The sequence below is a fragment of the Glarea lozoyensis genome, assembly GCF_000409485.1.
Source record: "Glarea lozoyensis ATCC 20868 chromosome Unknown GLAREA18, whole genome shotgun sequence".
NCBI lineage: Eukaryota > Fungi > Ascomycota > Leotiomycetes > Helotiales > Helotiaceae > Glarea > Glarea lozoyensis.
In genome coordinates, this window is record NW_007360992.1 from 673,759 (window position 1) to 697,426 (window position 23,668).

General features: G+C 45.1%; 7 protein-coding genes across 7 annotated transcripts; 5 read left to right on the forward strand and 2 right to left on the reverse strand.

Moving 5' to 3' along the window:
- Nucleotides 1-82: 82 nt before the first annotated feature.
- On the forward strand, nt 83-1,307 carry GLAREA_12458 (EF-hand; the record flags this gene model as incomplete). The annotated part of the gene is made up of 8 exons (XM_008083240.1): nt 83-132; nt 203-317; nt 434-490; nt 574-589; nt 775-900; nt 951-1,021; nt 1,080-1,221; nt 1,273-1,307. The coding sequence occupies 8 exons, from the start codon at nt 83-85 to the stop codon at nt 1,305-1,307; spliced, it is 612 nt and encodes a 203-aa protein (XP_008081431.1).
- A 959-nt stretch (nt 1,308-2,266) lies between these two features.
- GLAREA_12459 (Seven-hairpin glycosidase) lies at nt 2,267-4,121 on the forward strand (the record flags this gene model as incomplete). Its single annotated transcript, XM_008083241.1, has 2 exons — nt 2,267-2,946; nt 2,996-4,121. The coding sequence occupies 2 exons, from the start codon at nt 2,267-2,269 to the stop codon at nt 4,119-4,121; spliced, it is 1,806 nt and encodes a 601-aa protein (XP_008081432.1).
- Nucleotides 4,122-5,233: 1,112 nt separating this feature from the next.
- On the forward strand, nt 5,234-5,878 carry GLAREA_12460 (uncharacterized protein; the record flags this gene model as incomplete). The annotated part of the gene is made up of 1 exon (XM_008083242.1): nt 5,234-5,878. The coding sequence occupies one exon, from the start codon at nt 5,234-5,236 to the stop codon at nt 5,876-5,878; it is 645 nt and encodes a 214-aa protein (XP_008081433.1).
- Nucleotides 5,879-9,140: 3,262 nt separating this feature from the next.
- On the reverse strand, nt 9,141-10,100 carry GLAREA_12461 (uncharacterized protein; the record flags this gene model as incomplete). The annotated part of the gene is made up of 1 exon (XM_008083243.1): nt 9,141-10,100. One exon carries the CDS (start codon nt 10,098-10,100, stop codon nt 9,141-9,143), a length of 960 nt encoding a protein of 319 aa, XP_008081434.1.
- A 665-nt stretch (nt 10,101-10,765) lies between these two features.
- Nucleotides 10,766-11,428, reverse strand: GLAREA_12462 (HAD-like protein; the record flags this gene model as incomplete). Its single annotated transcript, XM_008083244.1, has 1 exon — nt 10,766-11,428. The coding sequence occupies one exon, from the start codon at nt 11,426-11,428 to the stop codon at nt 10,766-10,768; it is 663 nt and encodes a 220-aa protein (XP_008081435.1).
- A 3,230-nt stretch (nt 11,429-14,658) lies between these two features.
- Nucleotides 14,659-15,240, forward strand: GLAREA_12463 (uncharacterized protein; the record flags this gene model as incomplete). The annotated part of the gene is made up of 2 exons (XM_008083245.1): nt 14,659-15,107; nt 15,168-15,240. 2 exons carry the CDS (start codon nt 14,659-14,661, stop codon nt 15,238-15,240), a joined length of 522 nt encoding a protein of 173 aa, XP_008081436.1.
- A 6,431-nt stretch (nt 15,241-21,671) lies between these two features.
- GLAREA_12464 (Riboflavin synthase) lies at nt 21,672-23,507 on the forward strand (the record flags this gene model as incomplete). Its single annotated transcript, XM_008083246.1, has 1 exon — nt 21,672-23,507. The coding sequence occupies one exon, from the start codon at nt 21,672-21,674 to the stop codon at nt 23,505-23,507; it is 1,836 nt and encodes a 611-aa protein (XP_008081437.1).
- Nucleotides 23,508-23,668: the final 161 nt, after the last annotated feature.

Genomic DNA, 23,668 nt, shown 5'->3' on the forward strand with positions numbered 1-23,668 from the left:
TCTTTCGCAGGGGCGGTCCAACACGACTAAGCCGAGCTGTCATGTCGATGAAGCCTAAGGCATCCAAGTTAGGATCTAGCCGATGGGCCAACCCGCCGACCAAAAGCTGCGCCAAGCTCGATCCAGGCCACCGTAGGCCTTCCCTCACTTCTCCACCACAACAACTGAGAAGGCAGACCCAACAACCTTAACCTCCCTACAGTCGACACCCAAACGAGAAGCATCCACATCGAGAGCTTCGTGCCAACTACTCAACATTACCTGATAATACCTCCTCACTTCCAGTCCGAATCACTCGTTTACACCTTTACAACATGGTATGGATTTCTGCCTGCCTTGCGCTTCCCTGTTTAAAACGAACCCCGCGATCGACCCTCAGAGAGCTACGACGATATGGAATTTGCTGATCAACAACTGACACATACTCTCACAGGCTGATTCTCTTACTGAAGAGCAAGTCTCCGAATTTAAGGAGGCATTCTCTCTCTTTGTAAGTGGAATTTACTTCCTCGGCTTGCGAGGCTATTGGTGTGGTTTTTAACAGAAAATTGGTGCTGACAACATCTGACACAGGACAAAGATGGCGATGGTTAGTATTCCCGATATCCCCTCGAATAGATTTGCCATACCCATATTACGACGTGCCGGGGCTATAAATCTGTGGATTTTTTCAAGACTTGTTTGTTATAAGATCATGACCCTTTTGAGCAACGTGGGGTTGTGGCACACGGTGTTGTGAAACCAATTGTTATCAGGAAGCTGATACGCTTGTAGGACAAATCACCACCAAGGAATTGGGCACCGTCATGCGGTCTCTTGGCCAGAACCCTTCTGAATCCGAGTTGCAAGATATGATCAACGAGGTTGACGCCGACAACAACGGAACGATCGATTTCCCAGGTAGGCAGCGATTGGTTGCCAATAGTGGGCAGCAGGGCTGATTGAATTAGAATTCCTTACGATGATGGCGAGGAAGATGAAGGACACAGATTCTGAAGAGGAAATCAGAGAGGCGTTCAAGGTAACTTCGTGCAAACGCATTTACGGCCCCATCATGGACGGCGCTTATTTGGATATAGGTCTTCGATCGCGACAACAATGGATTCATCTCAGCTGCCGAGCTAAGACATGTCATGACATCGATTGGAGAGAAGTTGACAGATGATGAGGTTGACGAGATGATCAGAGAAGCCGATCAAGATGGTGATGGACGCATTGACTGTGAGTCAAGCTCCTTAAGGCATATCCTCCCCACAAGCTGACACTTTACAGACAACGAATTCGTCCAGCTCATGATGCAAAAGTAATTCCTTTCTTATTTTTCGCGCGTGCGAGTCGCTGAACCTAGCATGATTCTTCGGAAAAGATCTGCTTCAGGTAGCTGGGCTGCTGGATTGAGGCCGTTTAGATTCGGTGGATAGGCTATGATAACGTTACGATGATTACCCTTCGGCAATACAACTCCTAAACTTCTTGACTAGAGACATGCTTTCGATTGCCCTGAGTCTGGGTAGCTGATGTTGCCAATGTGACTGCTTCGGGCTCGGATTACCTGCCTCAATTTTACGATGGTAATTGCTTCTTGGAGCTCCAGTGATAGGTATGATATGGACAACTATCTGTTGATCTATGCTCGACTTATTAGTGCTGCGGACACTCTCCCAACCTGAATCAAGCTTTTGCATGTGATTGCAGTATTACCTTTAGAGTTTCATTGCATGCACTCTCTCGGGAGTAAAGTAGTCGTACCTGATCGCCAGGACTTTGTCTCATTTGATAGATATTTTCACAATCAATGAAAAGATAAACAAGACTCACGATCACCATTTTTGACTCAAGCTATTCACTATATGAAACACCGCTATCATCTATATAGAGATTGTGTGTTGAGTTATAAATAACACAAAGGATCCCCCCACATCAACTTGTGGGCATTCAAGCTAACTTTGGGGTCCCTGCTTACTCGTTACCACCAAGCGCCCGGCCCCAGACGACAATACCCGCCCGAGCAACATGTCCAACATTGGATACTGATTCAACCATACCAACCTCGTTGGTTTCTTTCAGCATTGGGATATGTTTGGGTTTCTTCACGACCGACTTCTGTTCTTTCGACTTCTTTAATTGACCTCAAACGACTTTCATTGTGCTTGGAGTCGCATCCCCGGCATAGTCAATCTTCCACACAATATAGGCATGTTAATACTTGTCACGTATTTTTACCTTTCGTTGTACTCTTCACCCGTCACCTAAAGCTTCTACCCAAATGGCAGTAATACGGCGCTGGCGAGTTGCGGCGCTCAGCATCATCCTCACTCTCAGCTTCGTGTACTATCTTTACCAGAAACAAAACGTTTCTTACCTCCCCTTCTCCGCCTCCAACTACGCCGACGGGAAAACCCACTGGAAGAAGCTCCCCGAGCAGAACCCTATTTCTTCTTTCATACCTTTCCCGGCTGGAGCGCCGAAGCCGATACCTGCGATTCAGACGCATCAGCCGAAAGAAGATGCGAAGCAGCTGGAGGAGCGCTTGAAGCGCAAAGCTGCGGTACTAGAGAGCTTCACGCATAGCTGGGAGGGATACAAGCAGCATGCTTGGTTGAGGGACGAGGTTGCCCCTCTGACTGGGAAATACAAGGACACTTTTGGAGGATGGGCGGCTACGCTTGTCGACTCGTTGGATACACTGTGGATTATGGGCATGAAGGCTGATTTCGAATTGGCTGTGAAAGCTCTGGGGGAGATTGATTTCACTACGACGGATGCGAAGGATATAAATGTGTTTGAGACTACAATTCGGTATATGGGAGGGTTCCTGGCTGCCTATGACATTTCTGGGGCGAGGTACCCGTTATTGTTGACAAAGGCAATTGAGGTTGGAGAGTTATTGATGTGCTGTTTTGATACCCCAAATAGAATGCCCATCACGAGGTGGGATTGGAAAGCGTAGGTCAACTGTCTAAAATTTACGCGGTGTTTTCTAATTAATCGGCAGGTATGGAACGGGTTCCAAACAGAAAGCTGGAAATACGTTGGTCTCTGAATTAGGATCGCTTTCACTTGAGTTCACACGATTGGCGCAGCTCACAGGAGACGTTAAATACTATGACGCCGTACAACGAATAGGTGATCACTTTGAAAAGGGTCAGGATGGGACAAAACTTCCGGGGATGTGGCCGATTAGTGTAAACGCAGGTGGGCCCTCATTCAATACCGATACGATGTTTACGCTGGGAGGCATGTCGGATTCATTATACGAATATCTTCCAAAGCAATATCTCATTCTTGGTGGTAGGCTTGAACAGCCTAAGAAGATGTACGAGAAGTTCATTGAAGTGGCGAAGAAACACATGTTCTTCCGAATCTTCAATCCAAAGGATGAGGCGTTGTCAGTCTCTGGGGATATCCGCGTTACAGGCATAGATCATTCTGAGCTTTCAGTTCAACCACAAGGCCAGCATCTTACCTGCTTCACTGGTGGTATGGTAGGTATTGCTTCTCGCATTTTTGATCGACCAAATGATCTCGCTCTCGCACAAGAGCTTACAGCTGGCTGTGTCTTTGCATATGACAGCAACCCAAATGGCATCGCTCCTGAGATCTTCACAGTCATGCCTTGTCCAAAGGAAAAGGAAAAGGATTGCAAATGGAAGGACGAGATTTGGTATGATGCACTTGCCGCTGCTCATCCATCCATGTCTGGCGTAGAAGAAACGGCAGAAGCTCGCGCCACCCGACTTAAGAAAAGTGCTGACGAAATGCGTCTCGTTCCCGGCTTCACATATATCAACGACAAACGCTACATTCTAAGACCCGAAGCTATCGAGTCAGTATTCATCATGTATCGCATAACCGGCGACAAGAAATGGCAAGATGCTGCGTGGCGCATGTTTCAAGCCATCGAGAAAGTCAGCAGAACGGAGATTGCTGCTGCGGCTATCAATGATATTACCGTGCCAAAGGAAAACATCAAGGAACAACAGTCTGATAGCATGGAGAGTTTTTGGTTGGCGGAAACGCTGAAGTATTTTTACCTGTGCTTTGATGATTTTACGAATGTTAGTCTGGATGAGTTTGTGTTGAATACGGAGGCGCATCCGCTTAGGAGGCCGAGGAAGTAGGTGCTTTTAGATGGGGCGTTTAGTAGGGATAGATATTAGGTGGATTTTTAATATATATTGTTAGACCTCAGTGGGTGAACAAACATCATTCGCAAAATGTGGTCACGTCGTCGTGGAGAGTGGAGTAGCCTTCAATATTAGTCGGTGCGAGAAATTTAATACTAAACACTGCAACGTTCCATGCTACGATTTGTGCTATTTGGTTTGAGACACATATTCAGATAAAGATAAGCCTCTTGAAGAGTCGGTTTCGATTAAACTTAGCATTCCAAGTTGAGTCAGTTGACAGAGCCGAATTTCTCCTTAAAGCATCTATATATCTCGCCAAACACTCGATCCGCCAAGGAGGGTTTATTTCCATGGAGTTGATGTGCATGTACTCCCTGAGTTATCAGCATCGCTTCATTTTCAGTTCTGAAGCGTTGACTTAAGTTCGATTATTATTGTTTTTTAGAAAGAAATCTACACAATGAACTTGACCTAATATGCTTAAAGCGCGAACTTTTGGAGGATTAGTTGTCGGGTGAGATGGTGGCTCAAAGGCGGGCCCCACTTTCGCTTGTGGTTTTGACCAGGAAAGGAGGGGTGGGAAAGGGGTGGAGGTTGAGCAAAGTAAGTAGGAGTTGGAATACGAGAATGTACTTAATTGAGTTGTTGTGAGAACTTCAAAGGAATTTGGCCTAAAGTAGTCTAGAGTATATTGTGTTTTAGGCCAGCTGCGTAGTTATAATCTCGCAGTCTTCGTGCATCCAACATGTCTTTCCCAGTTTTCTCAACATCTAATTGCTTTTTGTCCTTCCTGAGAGTTTCAGGCACTCGATGAGGTGACTCTATGAGCTTCAAACTGTGGTGACGTTACAGTTGCTCTAAGCTGAGGTAGAAGCCGAAACAGAACCCCCTTTACCATCAAATTGAGCTGAACAAAGAATATGTTTCCAAACATGAGCTCAGTACAATGTTGTGTTCGCTGAAAGAATCTCTTGCATCCCTATAAGATACAACAAACAAGAAGATCCAGTTGCAAAGCATATAAAAGACCTTCAAATTTGTCAATTACGTATAATGAATCCATTCGGAATTTTTGAGCAAGCAGAAGCAGAAGCAGAACAGCAATGGAGAATCCTACCCACTCCCAAGTAGCAACCCAAGGCACAGCTCTTCAATTCTTGAAGCAACAAGAGGTTGAGAAACTAGCCAAGCACCTCCAAATTCTCCAAAAGACTTACGATGATGCTATAGCAAGCATCGAATCCTTCCACGGCGACAACTTCCCCCTAATCGCCAGTAGCATCCTACTCGCTTTGCGAAACCAAGTAGCCTCCCTTCTTCTCATCAACAGGGCTGAAGATCAACATACACAGATCATGTCCGACTCCCGGGCCATCAAAACGGACATCAAAAATCTCAAAAATCTCCTTAAAAGACTAGTCGAACTAGACGCCGTCCATTCCCCAGGACTGTCAAGATCGCAGTCCGATCCCACACCTCATATCAAACAAGCCAAGAAGGCGCACGATCGTCGCCTACATCTCGCTCTCATCCGCCTCTGTGGCCGCAATTGCAGGAAGAATCTGAGTTTGAAGAGGATTGATGCGGTACAAGTACTATGCGATATCACAGTTGTAGAAACACATCTGCAGTTCCGCCATGAGGAGCAGAGGGTCAAGATTATGGAGGATTACTTTTTGAGTACGGTGTTGGCGGATGGGGCGTTTACTCGGTTGAGGTCTATGGCGCAGAGTGTGATGGGGATTTAATTCTCACGTTACTATAAGGGTTGAGTGTCTTTCTCGGTTATGGCGTAGAGAACTAGATACCTAGACATTTAATCATATGAAAGGAGGACTGTTGAGGTGGCCTCAAACTTAAATAACCGAGAGTTCCTTACCGAAAAGCATTATACCTTAAAGGTCTTACTCCTAATTCTTGTTTTTGTGACTCAATTTCAAACTATGGGGATGAATCTTTCTCGACAACGGCTTCGTGAATATAGTTTATAGGGTCAAATCCAGTCACAATTCAGTTAGATGAATAATTTCAAACATCACAAGTGTCCTCTCCTCTCACTTTCCAACGCATGATCTGACATCCTAAACCAAAAAAGCAAACTCAATCACATAATCACTACCTTACCACTCATCCCCATCCCCTCATCTTCCTTAAGACATTATTTCCCAAAACATCCCCCCATCAGTCCTCGCTCCCCACCGCACAAACCACCTCACAGAAAATGTGCACCAACCACCACACCATCCACGCCTGCGGCCACGAAGCTCTACCCTTTCTCCAACGATGCGAAACTTATCACTGGAGACGGAGAATGTGTTGGAGAAGTGTCATGGACAAGATGTTGACGAGAAGTGATGTGGAGTGCGAGGATTGTGTTAAAGTTAGATTTGCGAGGGCTTTGAGGGGAAAGAGGGAGGGTGGTGAGAAGGACCGTGGAGGTAAGGGGAAAGATGATGGGTTTGAGGGAGGATGGGTGTCGAGGGGAGAGAGTGAGAGTGAGGGGTGTAGTAGGTAGGGGTCGGGTGGAGGTTATTGGATAAGAGTTCCGTCGTTGCGAAATGGGAGGGAGGTTGAAATGGCATGGATGGAAGGGATTATCCGATTCTTGTATCATGTCTATTAATATTCGAAGGTTAGCATGAACCGCCAATAAACTCATCAACTAGTTACTCATTTTGTTTGCTCTGTTTAATATACCGAATATGTTGGCTGTATGAAAATTTGTACTATCAACTTCTTATTGAAAAGTGAGCCCGCGACTTCTCGGAGGCGGACCCGAGAAGAGAAGATCAAAGATCGTTGAACGAGGGGAATAACCAACAAAACGTTGCGATATTAAGTTAGTCTGTAAGTTACGATGACTGGCTGCTTTGCTGATTTAAAGCAATTTCTCTTTATTGAAAATCATTTGGGAACACTCCACCTTCACCTAGCCATACACAACTTAATATTACCTAACTTCCTCTCATTCTATTGTTTATCCTTTTAATAATCATTTCCTTGCCCAAATTAGCAGGTACTAGTCTCTCCTCCTCCATTTCTACCATTCTCTCCTCACGAGTTAGCCAAGCATTAATAAAGCTGACAGTTCGACTCGGTGACATTGCATCTGATCACAGAGGTCTGCCGAGCAACAGAGTGGACACTTCAGCATGAGTAGATTAGACTCAGCGGCAATGCTTTCAGGTTATAGTCTACTTGATTTGATAGCATGAGTCTTTGTTTGTAAATGATAGCGAACAATATTTTCTTGTTGCATGGGACGACAACAGACTTTTCAATAACATAAAATATTGAGTCACAGTCATGAATACTCACAATACCTTCAATTTCCACGTCTATACCCCACTCTTTTCATGAACCTTTGCTTTCCCCATCAAAACCGCCCCCAACTCTTCTCTATCACGTAAATCCTCCTGGCTCCTCCCACCTGATAATCACGCTAAGCGAAGTTTACGACCCAAGGCAAATCCTACCCCAACATCCCAGCCCACCCGAGCTTACACCACAGCCATGAAACGTGGCTGTATGTTGGTTAATTTGGTTTCTTCGCCAAGACCGACCAATTGCACCCGGTAGTACAAACCGCAGGAGGGGGAGGATGCATTGCTGAAGAACGAGTCTACGTGATGGGTGCTGTTGAAGAATCAGGGAGCTGCTGTTTGAAAAATGTTTCTTATTCTGAGAGTAAATCGATTTCATTGCTTTCTTTTGGGGGGTAATCTCAAATTTCGAATAAAAGTTGCGTATCTCAATAACCAACCACTCATCCCCACCCACACCCCAAAGATGCCACCCCTGCCCTCCCTCCCAACCCTAACAACAACCACCCTCAACCTCGCAGTCCGCCAAATATCCAACCCTTCAAGCGACAACGGTGACCCAGCAAACGGCCATCCAGAGTACAGTTCCGATCCGATGGTCAATCCCGCGATACCGTTACCGATGATCTGTCTCGTGATATCTGTTTTTCTAGTCGCGGGTGTAGCGGCAATTATTAATGGTGGGAAGGGGAGGGACGAGGCGAGGAATTGAGATGAAATCAAAGGGGAGGTTTGGGGATGTTAGAGGTTTTGGGGTGGCATTTGGCATGGGCTTAAGGGTTTGAGAGTGTTTTTTAATGGGAAGGGAAGGGGTGTGCAGGAGTTTTATAGAATGGGATGGCTGGTTTTACGGATTCAAAGAATGGGTGTCAATTTTGGGAAAGGCTTTATTGTGTGTGGGATGAAATATTACTGGCGTCTTTTGGATGGTAAATTTTGTTGAGCTCATGAGCGTTTGTCTTAATAAGAGGGCTGCTTTTGCTGTACAGCTGCAGGGATTTCAACTGATTAAAATAAATCATATCGGCATGTAACAAAGAGCACTTTAGCAAAGCGGCTAGGAGAAAACTTGTGGCAAGAATATTCAAGATTCTCAATGAGGCTCATTTAAGTGAAACTAGCTTGTTCAGATGGTTGGTTGCCCTTTTTGAGTCATACTAGCACCCAAATTCCAGTGGCTAGCTTGTCCCTTGTGCAATTTGGTAAGTGAATCCATGACTCTAAATCCCATAATTAGACAGCTCTATTCCATTCTGCTTGCACTGCTTAGACAGTTCTAGATCGGCCGCATCTCCTGGAAATTTGTAAGCTCGCTTCAGATGTTGGGGAGCATATAGTGAGAGGACATGGTGCCAAGAAAGTCCGAGGGTATTGAGCAGAGGTGTATGCGTAGCTTTATGCGTGATAATAGCAGTTATTGCCGGAAGGTGACATGGGCAGACCTTTCGGAACTTGAGACGCTTGAGAGAAGGAGGAAGACGTTCTTCCAGACGTGCGTCATCTTCACAAAACTCTATAGGTGAATGTCGGCCGTGCAGAGACCTAGATATGTTGGTGTAAATGAATAGATGAAAAGTTACGTCCAGTAGCTCGAGTTTTTCAAATGCTCGGAACGAACCCAGCAGATTACTTGGCGTCGATATGATTTTGCCGTCATCAAGAATCGTCAAATACTGAAGTGTGCTCGTTAAATTAGCAATGGCTGACACGAATTTGGTGCAATCAAATTTGAAAATGCTAGGAGACCCCATGTGTGACCATAAGTGAGACGCTCAAGGTTGGGAAATAGTTGAAGGAAATTGGAGAGTCGGCTTGGCTCGCTAACGCTGCGCAAAAGTTGTAGCTCCTTCATTGCTGGAAATTGGTAACCTTTCTCCATCCAGTCATCATCACCATTAAACTGCATACAGCATGCATCTGTTTCGAACACAGACAGCGAAGGAAACATGAAAAATTGAAGGAGCCGATGCATCGGTACATCGTGGTCAGGTTGGGAAGAGTTTATGGAAATTCTTCGAAGATTGCTCAAAGGTTGATCGGAACTATTCGAGATGCTTGCCATTTTGTTGAGAATAAGCAGGGCTTTGCTGGATTCATCGCTGTAGATCCAGTTGGATAATTCCAACTCTTCCAGGTTCGGGAGACGAGATAGCACCAAAGCAGCAACATCAGGCCAGTATCCATTCTCGATAGAGTTGAGTACCCAAGGATATGAAGAGTTTGCGAAAACTGCTTCTGTCGCTGCACTTTCGACACGGATCCAGTCATCCGGTGGTAGACTCGATGTGTGGAGTCGTATAGCTGACTGACTCTGTCGCCGCTCCGTGAATCTAGCAACGCCATGAAACAGCTTCACTTGGTGACCGAGCGCGGGTACTGCAAGAATCTGTCGCAAGAATTTTACGAGGTTATCCTGTGATTTCGGGAGCTCGTGCATGTAGCGGTAGACCGCTGGTAGAGTTACAGCATATAGGCGACGAGAGCATAAGGCGAGGCTGAGAAGGGTCCTGGAGCCACATCTGTATCGATCGCTGTCTTTTTTGGACGTGGTTGATTCTATGTAAATCAGGTCAAAGACTCTGAGAAGTAGCTCGTCCGGGAGTCGCTCGATATTCGATAACGGGGAGCTGAGGGTGGATGACGCCATGCTTAAAGAAGGCCGTAACAATTTTGCTTAATCGTGCTGGATTGTCGGGAACCTGAAGAGGTGCGTTTTCTGGAAGATGTGGAATTAGGAGCGTGGTCGATGAACTCGAGTAGCTTGGGGGTCGCTCTTACCTAGGTTGAAATTTGAGAGGCAGGCCGACTTCTGTTTAACATTGAGGGCCGGAATGTGCAGAAACTGACCGCTAGCTTTGTAGAACAAGACGGGCCCATGTGACTTCGAAAAGCAGGTGAATGCTCTATTCAGGAACCGGGATGCGAAGAATACTGTTGAGATGAGCTTCCGATATGTCGCAGAGTCAAAACAAGTGGTCGGCAAAGTGAATCTGCAAATAAATTATATAAATATGGTGAATTGACAGGTCGCAGTATTAAATATTCTTATTAGAGTGAGTCTGTGGATGAATTGAGAACGCTGCGAGGTGCGAAAATGAATTCTGTCGATCAAAGTCCAAGCAATTATGTGCGGGGACTTGACAACGGGTATTGAATCAAGAAGTGAAACTTCTTAGACAACCTTTCAATGGTATTAATAATCCGCTACGCCGTTTTAGTTATAAATCAACAACGAGTTAAACTCGTGGAAGATATCTCAGCTTCCGCATAAACCGTTCTCAGCCCAAGATCAACTGAGCATTAAATTCCGGATTATATGCCATAGTCACGATATGGAAAATTTTCCAAAGTCGTAAGACTTCTCCCCCACCCATCATCAACCTCCCCAAGTTGATGCTCATCTCCAATCTTGACCAGACCTACACGCCCAGACAGGACATCTCTTTCTTTTCCCATATACTCAGCTGCAAGTGCAGCATGCGGGACCCAAACGACTCTCATTTTAGCCCTTCTCCCAGCTTCAACACCAGGTACGCTATCTTCAAAGACCAAACATTCCTGTGGCTCGATCGGTCTCTGATCTGACGGCAAACTTTCATTGATACACTTGAGCGCCAATAGGAAGATATCAGGTGCAGGTTTTCCACGGCCTTTCCCCAACCGGGGATCATCGCCTAAGACGCGGTTGTTTGCATCAAATACGTTAAACATATTTTTCACGTCGAGATTCGTAGTTTTCATTTTGAAGTTTGGGGTTTCGGTACTTGAGGCAAGTGCCATGTGGATTTTGTCGTCATTGATGTTTGAAGCATCCTTGAGCGTTTTCAGAAGCTTTTCAACTCCCGGTAATGGGATACATTCAGGGAATAACAGTATCTGTTGTTCTCGTAATTCTTCTCTGAATTGAGCGCGTGGTATTGGGAGTTGCGCCCATTCGTGGAAAGTGTCACCGTGTGACGATCCTGGGACTCCCATGAGTTGCGCTTTTACTGACCAAGGGAGGTGAGGTCGTCCGTATCTTTCTAGAACATTGTTGGCACATGTCTTGTATATGTCTTCCTAAAAAGCTGTCATTAAAAGCTGAATGGTTCATGCACTTGGAGTCGCACAGTGTTGATCAATAGACCATCCATATCAAAAATGCACGCCCTGACGGGAGGGAATCTGGATGCCACCGTGCGCGTAAGTGACAACGCACAATATTCTTGAACATCACGAGACTTACTCTGGTTTCATTGACCCCATCTTGAGGTTTCGTGGGTGTTCCTTTCGTGGAACTGTTCGACGTGAGGAAAATCAGAGAAGATGAAGATCCAGTGGTCGGTTTTCTCCTTGGAGGTTACTGCCGCTTGGACCACTACACAGCAGGACCCACTCAAGCATCATGTGATCGGGCCCCCTTTTCAATCTTCCCTCACGGAGGACAAAATAAATGTCAGTCACCTGCCCACTAATCTTGGACTAAAGAATTCAAATCTGAATAGAGAACAAGAAGTCTTGATTACTTAAAAATGTTATGTTATTCTATATTAATCCATTAAATAACAATATTTAGTCAAGTTAATTAAAGAAATACCGTATTTCGACTGTCACTTATTTCGTCCACTGCCGCCACACCGCGAGCTTCCCTACTGGCTGGCAAGATAAGTATTTTGCCGACAAATTTTCCAACTTTATGTTCATTTTAAGCGTAAGGGACAATTACATTCATCTTTCACCAGTTATCCATTATAGAGTAGCTACTGCTAAACAGCAATGACCTTCAATCATTTCACTCATTTTATTCTTATTTTGTTCGATAGGAGAATTTTTAATTAAAGCATAGCGTTTCTTATTTTTGTGTTTTTAATTTTTTTTATATAGCAGCATCAGCTATCTCCCAGGAGAGCAGCCGTCCCCCACATCCTCCCCCGTCAATCAAGCTCTGAAAGAGCGTCTCCACCAGACCTTCGGTCGTTCCACGGCGCTACTCCCATCATCCTTAGGGATAAGTTCTCCAAAGCAGTCTGGGCAAACACATTTCATCACTCTATTCTGCTTCGTCGTCTCGTGACCTGCATCGCCTTTTTCAAGAGCGCATGGGGTGAGGAAGTGCTGGACGTGAGCGCAGTCGGAGTAGACGTTGATGATGGAGTGACACATGTTGATGTTTGTAATTGAGGTGGGCTATGTTTGTGTGTGTATGCGTGTATAGCTGGAGTAGCTTAGTGGTGATGAGACGATTTTGAATATGCAAATCCGATGTTATTTTATGCTTGACTTTTATTCTGTTATATCCAGAGCTTGTCTCCAACTCTTTGTAGAAGAACTCCAGATTTATCTTATTGTTATGTAGACAAAAGCAAAGACAATTTCTTTGTTGATGCAGACGATGTCCTTATAAAGACTCAGTAATGCTACAGCAAGTTACGAGTTGCTTTATGCTACGAACGGAGGTCTTTAATTGAGGGTTCCTTATCATAATCTCTATACTAGGCGCAGTGCACATATCTCCTTACGTCTACAAGTGAAAAGGATTGTGCAACTATTTCCTGCGTTGATCAATTCGTGATGATTCAAAGAATCTTCTATCACTCCTAGGCTTTGAACTTAACTTTTAAAAGCTCAAAGTTGGCTAAAGAAATTAATCTATATCCATGCCATGCAGAATTACGTGTCAGTAAGCTCGCATCAATCTGTTTTTTTCTCACCGGTTCGAGAAATTTCCATTACAATTCATCAAATTACTTATATTTTACAGTGTAGTTTCCCACGATCCGCATGCTGACTCGTTTTAATCTTACGGAGAGACTCTTGTCAAATGTAAGATATGACACCCCAGTCGTGGAACGATGCAAGATTCTGACTGCTTTTGAGATACTGGATTTCCAATTGTGAAAGGAGGACTTCTTAAATTATATTTTTAACTTATGATGATTGTGGTTTAGATGTTAGTCTATCAAACACCATTATCAATTACAGTTTGGCCAGACTGATTTCCATCGTTTCGAAGAGCATTCGTCATGTGCGAGAAACATGTTGAAGAGAGGGAAATCCCTAAATGTGTTATGTCAGATGATAGCATTCTTGAGAAGGCCAGACTTACTTTAGTGATAATTATAAGCCGGTTTGGCCAGGTTATTGATATACTGCTTAGACTGGTCGCCAGCTATAGAGGTATAGAGAAAGCATGAAAATCATAATAGACGCTCTATTGCCACAAAATATAACACACTAGGGAGAATAATAAGGAGAGGTTCGCTAGTTTATTGAAAGACTGACGGGACAATCATTAAGTAAGATATTTTGGAAACGCGATTCTCAATGCTCCTTTTCTAAGATCGATATTTAGTGTTTTGGATAAAGACAATGCTGTTTTTTTACTCAACTGTAAGGAGTAATTACAGCATTTTGGGAAGAGTGTAGTTGTTCTGTCGAATCAGGCATCCCATCAGATTTGCAACCTACTGGTGGTTGATAATGAAATTTTGGCAATGTTTACATCCCTTGATCCGATTAATAAAAACGTCGCTAGTACTGCCCATCAAGATCCAAGTTGTGTTTTTCGCTTGTTTCAATGCTTACGATCCGGACTCCTGATTAGTCTACTCGTATACTTTCCTAAGCATGAGGTGCAGTGTGGAGACAACATACCCTTCCCCATTCTTAGCTAATACTGGCTCCAAAGCAGTCATTACTTCGTACATGCAAGACGTATGCGTGTCATCAAGAATCGAGACGGTCACACCGCTCAACCTCAAAAACACGCCAATGAGGCCGGCAGTGTTAAGATATCAACTGCAATTGCGGTGAAGACTCAGTAACAGTTCCGTTCTTCGGCGGAGTAAGTTGGCCGCTTCAGCGTTGCTGTGTCCGAAAGCATCTTAGTAAGCCGCCTCCCAGTTGGGGCACCACCAGAGGGGGCAAGACTATCATTAGTCGGTTCGTTTATTTTTGAGTATTACTGTATCCAAGTTGCTGCCTACATGTTTTGTGGGCTAGTAGCACGGCCGAAGACGTGTAAGTTGACCGACATTCAGAGAAGTGTTTCTTCACATTAAGTCAAGAATTGTTAAGCGAGCTCAGAGTTAAAGACATAGTAAAGACTTGAATATAAAAAGGACTCGGAATTCTCGAGCAAAGTTGGCTTAGCACTGCTATCTCTATCAAGCATCTACTCTCTACACTTTAAAAATCTTTCTTCTACCACGCTAAACCAGCTCATCATGAAGTTCTCCATCGCTTCTCTCCTTAGCTTAGCTACGGCCGTCTCAGCCATCGACATCTATCTCCATCCTAACACAGACTGCAGTGGAACAGCGGGAGTTTGCGCAGGTGCCGGACCTCGGGGCTGCTGCACGGGACCAGGCGGCGCCGGATCCGCGAGCGGTGTCGCCCTCCGTGGTATCCCTATCGGCTGGCTCGTTGAGCTTCAGGGTTTCACCGGTGGTGGCTGCACGAATTTTGCAGGAAGAACGGGAAGCGGGGGTGGCACCACGTTTTTGTGTCTCCGTGGCGGATTCTTTACAGGTGCCGGCTATATCTTCTATGGCAAGAAGCGGGATGAGACTGCCGAAGTCGACGACAAGAAGTGCCAGAGATTCAATATATTGCGTTTGGCGGACGGTACCGAGTACGATGTGTCTGGTCTGAATGATGAAGTCTTCGATAGCCTGTAAGTTTTCCCTTGTTTCATCAAATAGAATTTATGCATTTGCTCACACTACTTGCCCAGTCTCCCAATTGGACTTAACGCCACAACCCACGAAGAGGTGCCTAACGAGCTCAAGACCCTGCGAATTGAATAACTCCAGGTCAGCCAATAGCTTGTTAGGAAAGATCTATTCACAGTGGCTGTTTGCGCTAGGACCAATCAGAATATCTAGTCTACAGGTTTTTTGTCTTACTCTTTCAGAAAAACCGTCTTTGATGGATTCTATTTATGGTTGAAAACAAACACGCTCCTTACAAATGTTCAGTTAATATATACATGACTGCTAAAAATTATCCTTGCATTGATATGTGGTGACCCGGTGTATGTAAAATGAATACATATTCTGCTTCGGCTTTTCTCCAGTATGCCAGCCATAAACAATTTGCGGAGATGTGGGACCGTGGCTGGATTCCAATTAAGTCCGATTTTGTGGCAAAATCCTTGTCGGTTTTTTGGTAGACGTTTCTGAGATTGGGATGCTCCTGAGTTATTTCGAACTTGATCGTGTCCTATCGACGAAATAACTTTGGTGATCATAACCCCGGAAAGAACCCCTTTTGGGTATACTCGACCAGCCTCTTGGTGCCATCTAATGTGGGTGTATCATTAGCTCTAAGAATGAGTGGTTGATGGGAAAGGTCATTGGGAGCTAGGATGCAGTCTTTAAACTTGGCGTCACTGTCTTCTCACACAGCAGAAACGTCAACAATCTAATGACAATGCCACTTTGAAACCCACGAACTATATCGTCCAGCTTGTTCAAACAGATCGCGGATTCCATTGATGAAAACCTACTGTTCCAAAAATCGATCGTGACTTTTGCACCTTCATTTGAAACATGGTCAACTTCGAAGGAACCATTTGTCAGAGAACCTAGTGGGGTTAATGAAGCCGGTACCTTCTTATGACCAGCTAGTTTGTAACAAGCCGCGTAGACATGATACTTCGTCCCTGTTGGATGGCTGGAAAAGAAGTGGAAAAAGACCCGTCACTTTTGGCTCGATTCGTCTTATCTTGTAAACTTGATTGAGATATTGTATAATTAGTCTTATTGTAGATTGGTGGACCCGTGCCAAAGGCTAAAACTGGTCCATTGACGGTGAGTTGTTTACAATCTTGGCGATTGTTAAAAACACTAGATCTGTAAACTGAGAAGGCAGAATTTTAGAGTTAAAAGCCTCATCCGCTGCAGCGGTGGTGTAGTTGTCGGTTAGTTAATGTCACGTTAGGTTCTATGTGGCACGTTAGTAAAATAGATGACTGGAAGTTGGTGTATAGATAGGATCGTTTTAGAGGGTACCACTAATTTCTAAGCGAACCCCTCTTTGAATCTATGTTAGCAATTTTAAAATCAGATGTGACGGGCTTACCATTTTCAGGCTCAGCACACACCCCTTGACTCGACAGAGAACAAATGTAGAGATCCATACGAATAACATCGCGTTTGTATATTATAGCGCAGCTTTAACAATAGTGTTATATGCTGGTCTTCCAACATTCAACCCAGTCAGCTTCTTGAGCGCCTCCACCATGATGTACATTACTTTGAGTACCTATTCTTGCAAATTACGGAGCAGTGAGTCTTATATTGTAGTACGCGACGAGCTTGTCTCCGATCGATGTAACACTTTTCACATCTGCTGCGACTACTTCAGGAGAGATATATGCAACAGGAAGCCTGATATAGCAAGAATGGGGTTTTTAAGAGGTAAACCCGGGATACACAATTGTCGCCACTATCTAAACTTTAGTCGAGGTTCAAGACCCGGGACTTGAAAAGCTTCAGCTTGATCATTTGGAGCGCGTCGCAAGATAAGTGATGGACTTCGATTGTTAACAAGCGCATAGATCACGTACGAAAGATGAATTACAGAGTGAAAAACTCCCTGATCGTATCATGTCAACTTGATGGGACTGCTGAGACGATCAAGCTTACTCTGATAACCAAAACGAGCATTCATCTCTTATCAACCTCGCCCCCGCCCCCCCCCCCCCCCCCCCCACGCCCCCCCAGTATCGCATACTTCCAAATTGTTCACTCAGAAAGACGACGAGGAGCCTCTTTATAACATAGAGAGAAAGTCTCAAGTTAACCTAGACAGGGTATGAGCCGGGTCCATGGCAAGTGTGTTTCAGCCCACGGGCAATGATGCAGCGACGTAAGACCTCTTAGCATTGTCATTCTCAAGCTTTAATGTAACTCCATCCTTGCCATCCTGACCAGCAACGCAACTCTGCTATAGGACACAAACCTGCCAAGGCTTCGCGAGGTCATAGACACCTTGTTAGCTTTCAAGGGAAATTGTGTCATCCTTCAGTAGTCATAGACTCATAGAACAAGCTACTTTGCTAGTCGAACCGCTGGCAAGTGCCTTGAGGCTTGAAAAGCCAAAAGCTGGAGAAGCCGGAATTTCGGTTTAAATTTAGAGATTCTTGTCCCCGCAGAGCAGACACATCATAAAGTAGTCCGAATCATCGAAGTCCTAGTAAATGAAGAAACAAACAAGAGGTCGATTGATGATCGTTTGTCGTTGAGGATCCGTGTTGCCATGGATTTCACACAATCACATTTGACAACACTAAACCTCTTTGCTTCGTACAGAGGTTTTGGTGATTCGACGTTGGCGCTTCTCTCGATGCAGGCAACGTATCTGGTTCCCGTGCGGATCTGGGGCGTCTCTTCACAATCTTCCGTTCTGTTTGTCACAATAGCTCCTAAACCAGCGTTCTACTGATAAGAGAAGTATTCGAATCTCACTTCCTCAAATTGGTTTCCGGGTTATTAAAAAGAAACTCCAATTTGAATTTTCCCGTCCGTGAATAGCGCAAGAAAAGTAATACGGGACATCAAACTCAAAAGACTGGCAAACGGCGCTCTTTCACATGACTAATTTCTATAATCTGCATTCCGCGCAATTCGAAGGAGCTCTTACCTCAAGTCTCCCCATGCTTTATGTCCCCGTACTGTGAAGCAAGTGACAATCTGGAAGACTTTATTTGAAACCAGCCCTGTGAAGACACGGAAGCGAGTTTTCCGATGGTATCTGCGTCACCTTATAAGGCGGTTTAAGTATATCTCGCACATCGTAGATTCTAGATCTAGTGTCAAAGTGCGGTAGACAAATTCGCTTTGGTAGGTACTAGATAATTCGAGGAGGGAAGAAAAATCTTTATAGGCGTTAGTATAGATTATCGGGTATTAGATAATCTTCTCGCGTGAAAATTGAAAATGTAGAGAAGACATACGCTTAGCTTAGAAATAGATTACTTCTCGAAACGAAACGTTTCGATATCTATAAAATATTAGAAATCGATAATTACAAATTTTAAGCTTAAGCCTTTTACTCGACATTAATCAAGGAGTTAAAAGCCACATAACATAACTATCTCATTCAGCATTAACTCTTCTCTCAACTGAAGTTACTAAAACTCAAAATCTCCCTACAACATACAGTCAAAAACAAAAAAGCCATTTCATATTCGACACCGACATCTCACCTCCTCGTTTATTATCAGCCTATTGCAAAGCCCACTAGACTGGCCCGCTATCTCAATCCACTACCCTATGTCTCTAACAATTTTCTCTGAAAGTTATAAACAGCTCTATGTTAATAACTCTCCGATTTTAGTTTATTGGTTTTTGATAGAAAATAATCTTGCATTAGATTCCAAGACCTTTGGTCGGCGGACACCCGAATCCGCTCGATCGTTTACTCTGCCAGTTCGCTGCTTCTCGTGAATGTGTTTACCTACAGTATCTCGAGATGTGGATTTGTTTGGATTGTAATGAAGTTTTTGGGTAGTTTCCGAGGAGAAAGAGAAGATTATAGCTGACTTTCCTTTCGACATGGAAGTTTTGATGAGTGAGTTAGTGTAAGTTAGTGATATAGAGCGAGAAGACCGGTATGTTAATGCTTGCGAGGCTTCTCTCAGTAGGCTGACAATAATTTTAGTAAAGACTATGAAATTATTCAACGTGCTACAGTGCGAGATGAATGTATATTGGAATAACCTCCTAATATTCACTCCTCCACTCCAACCAAAACAATCATGCCATATAGCACCGGTACTATATCGTCTCCTCCTCTTTTCTGCTTTCCTTATCCTTTTAAATCGGTACCTCATCTCTGGAAATACATCCAATAGCCGAACATCCAAACACAACTCAAAAATCATGTTGAACAGCAACCCACTCATCCATAAATACACACTCCGCTCGCATTTCCGGCCACAAGCCGAGGTAAGGGTTCATTACCAAGCATGTAAGCATACAGAGCTTCAGGAGGACAGACTTGATGGGTATATGGTTGTGGTGTTGAGGGAGAGTGAGGGAGTTAAGAGGGATCGATGCGGGGATGTGAGGGTTGTTAGGGAGGGGAGGTGTGAGGGGTGTCGGGGGAGGATGTAGGAGAGGGAGAGAGGTGTGGGTAAGGGGAGGAAGAGGGGAGAAGAACGAAGGGGGGAAGAAGGGTTGGAGAGTGAGATGTGAGAGAAGAGGTTGAGTTCGAGGAAGTATTGAGAGAGGGACTGGGAGGAAGATGTTGAAGTCAGAGGAAGAAAAGTGAATCGTGGGGTAAAACGGCTTTTTGGAGCTGAGAAAATGCAATGGAATTACTGGTTTGGAGCGGAATTTAGGTGTTCGGTGCTGTTCATATGAGGGTTCGCTTTTTTCGGAAAAAAAAGAAAAGGTCTTCAAGAGATAGTTAAAGATTTCAAAGTCGTAGAGAAGGAAATGAAACAAAAAACTCACTAATAGGAATTCTCAATTCCACAACGCACACCTAATACTCGATCACCACTCGTGAGAGAAGCTAAACTTCCCATCCACGAGTGGTGACCGAGTATTTACCCCTTTCCGACACCTCAAAACACGAATACGAACACAATCTTATCCGATTACCGTTTTCCCCGCATATCAGGTACCAGTCAGCTCCATAAGTTTGACTTTCGGTACCGTTTTATCCACTTAAATGATTTGCGATGTCGGAGTTCTTTGTTCTCGGGTCGCTTGGGACGGATGATGACTGCTGAAAATTGTATGTCTGCGCCGGAAGTGTTGGGATGAAGTGAGACTCGGCTTGGATATTGATGTAATCTAATCTTATCTGATTGAAATTATCTGATCTTGGCCTTTACTCCTTCCTTGGTCACAATAATCCGCCCCTGAACTAGCGGATAATGTCCGTCGTGAATCAGCTTGAGATCCTGGGATTGTTTCATCTTTCTTTTGATGAAGAAGATTTGTTATTGGGTAATAAGATGTTGTTTTGTTGAATCCCATCTCACCGCTACGAAAGGGCCCACCTTGGAGATGATCTGATTAGATTTGGAAAACGCCACGACGGTGCGCGGAATGCGCTAGGCTGGATGTGCAGTAGCGCTCACGGGGGAGGATTCGGGTCGGCAGCTGAATCGGTGGTGTGAGAGTGGGCAGACGGATGGGTTGATGATGTGATTGTGAGGGAATGTGAGGTTTATTTAGTGATGAATTGCTTGATAGGAAGCGAAGTTTAATCATACAATCATGTGAAAATAAGGAAGATGTCTTATGTGGGGTGACGGCAGAGAAGCATAGAAGCGTTAAGCATGATCAGTCATGATAAGTAAGAGAGGAATAGACGAGGAAGGATTTTCTGGATTTGGTAATGTTACACAAGTCGAAGCAAGTCTAAGTCTGGATCTCCATGGAAAAAAGGATGTGGTACACGGCAAGCTGCAGTCAGATATGGAAGAAGGGTTTGCTGATGTGCTACGGTGAGCGTAGAGACCAGCCGAGAACATGTCCCGCGTGTGCGTTTGATACAACGTGGAAGGTTGGGAGTGGATGGTATTCGAGACATGTGAATAGCTTCACGGTGTATATCAGTTTACTTTCTCAATCAAGAGAAATAGACTAAAGCATTATGATTGCACGTGGGATCACTTCCCTGAATCAAACATCCAAGTCGATCCAACCGTTCGGCATGAGCTAAACGAGCTACGAATAGGGGCGTGAACTCAGAATCTAGGATGATGTCGGTGGGACCTGGAAGCGAAATATCGAAATAATAATTTAAAGAAATGATAAATAAAAAGCAACATGGCATCAACTTCTGCTCCTTGATTTATCTTGACTAAATGAACCATCTCCGGTCCCGGCCGATCACTTTAGAGTTCCCACCAGAAAATCTTATCTGATCATTGTTCAGCAGGCAGAGCCACAGCCAAAAACCGGCTATCGCCCGCCAACCACACCCGCAAGAAGCCTTCTCTTCCCACTTTCATCCCAACGCAACTCGTCTTTCTCCGCCATCCCAACTGCATAAGCAAACGGCAGCTGCACCGTCATATTACAAGAACATTACCACGCACGAAACACACATTCAAAGAACTTCAAAGAATCAATTATCTCTTGCTAAGGATCACCAACGGATGCGATAACCTTAGTCCATTGTCCGTCGTCAAATACCAAGTACTCGTCGTCTTTGCTCACCAGACATTCTTCCACAGTACATGCTACGACGTGCAATCCGAACCAACATCATGATGTCCCGACCACCACACATGTTGCTTCGCAACATGACGACCTCGCATTGCATACCAGAGGAGCCAGCTCCAGCTTCACCAACCTCGGTCGCACCATCGCTTGGGTATTCCTCATCGTCCTCAGTCGACGAGCCTGAAGAACCCATCGCTCGACCACGACGCGCTTCCACCAAATTGATCTCGCAGAATGCCTCCGACGTCCAACGATTAATAGGAGAGCCGGGCACAAGATTGATTGAGAAATGCTGTGGTGGAGGATGTTGCATGGCCGCCACCAATACCGACCGATTGAATTTCGAAAAAGTCGAATTACCAAACAACGACGCGTTTAAAGCTCTACAATTGAAGGTGGGAATGATCCCAACGACCCTCACACAATTGCCAGAGACACCTGAGCAGACGATCCATATCCTGCCAGTCAAAAACGCGACTTCAATCCCATCACCGACCGACTCTGCCATCTCAGTGGGCGAGGAGGCAAAAAGTGATTCCATTGACTTTACCCCACATAATATCCAAACACCACCCATCGATACCTCGGTCCACCCACCAAATTTCGTCCAACCTCACCCACCCTACGCCGTACACTCGGCAAAGATATTTAGTGCGCGAGCATTAACCAAGCCGGGCGCGGAGAAGCGTACGTATCATTTCGATCTCGATGTTACGGATTATCCAGAGGAGATGGGTGTGGATTTCAAGGTGGGAGGTGCAATTGGGGTGATGGCTCCGAATGAGCCGGGGGTGGTGGATGAGTTGATGGATTTGCTTTGCATTCCAAAGCATATTCGGGATCGTCCTATTCTGCTCAAGACGGGTGGAGGTCATTGGCCTACGGTTTGGGGGGAGGAGAAAGCACGAGAGCTCATCACGACAAGACGTGATCTTCTTACTTGGTGCAGCGATATCCAATCGTATCCACCAACCAAGCAACTCATGCACTTGCTCGCAGAACACACGACAAACGTTAACGAGAAGAAGGTTCTCGATTTCTTGTGCAGCGCGGAAGGTCAGAATGTCTTTTGCGATTTCCGTACTGGACCTCATGTCACTATGAACCAATTACTTCACGCATTCCCGTCCAGCAAACCACCACTTGAGCTTCTCCTCCAACAACTTCAACCTCTCATGCCAAGATTTTACTCTCTCTCCAACGATCCTCACGAGAACTGTGTCCCACGAGCAGGCTGTGCTCGTCTTATCGAAATCGCAGTCACCGTCCACGAGACCAACAATTGGACAGGCGGTCTTCGAACCGGCGTAGGATCCGGCTACTTTGAACGACAAGCCCTCAAATTCATCGAAGCCGAAGAAAAAGGCGAGAAACCAGACCTCCGCATCCCCATGTTCAAAGGTCTCATGGCCAATCCTCTCGCCCGCGAATTCGTTGCCGATGGTCCTATGCTCCTAATCGGTGCCGGTGTCGGTGTCGCCCCTTTCCGCGGCTTTGTCCAACGTCGTCTCAAAAACGCAAACTGCGCCAACAAAGTCTGGGTTCTCCAAGGCGTCCGCGATTCCCTCCTCGACGAGCTATACACCGGCGAATGGGGCGTCCACGAGAGCGAAGTCAAGAAAGTCGTGCAATCCCGTAAACATTCCGGTAAAGGCAAATACGTGCAAGATGAGGTCCGCGCGCAGGCTGATCTCGTCTGGTTCATCATCAACAGTCTTGATGGCCGCGTGTTTGTGTGTGGGAGTAGCAAGGGGATGGGCGAGGGTGTTGAGGAGGCCCTCATTGATTCGGCGATGATGAAGGGGAATCTGAGTAGGGATGAGGCGACTAAGTTTTGGGATTTGAAGAAGGAGGCCGGGCAGTATATTGCTGAGACTTGGTAGAGAAAGTACCACGACGAACGAACTTTTGTATATGAAAGATAGGGGTATATGTTGGTTGACTGTATAAAAGGGAGGGTAATCTGTTTTTTGGGCAAGGTGTTTGGGAAGATAAGATGGATTCGCATCATTGGGGCGTTTTTTTTTTGTTTGTTGTGTGTCGT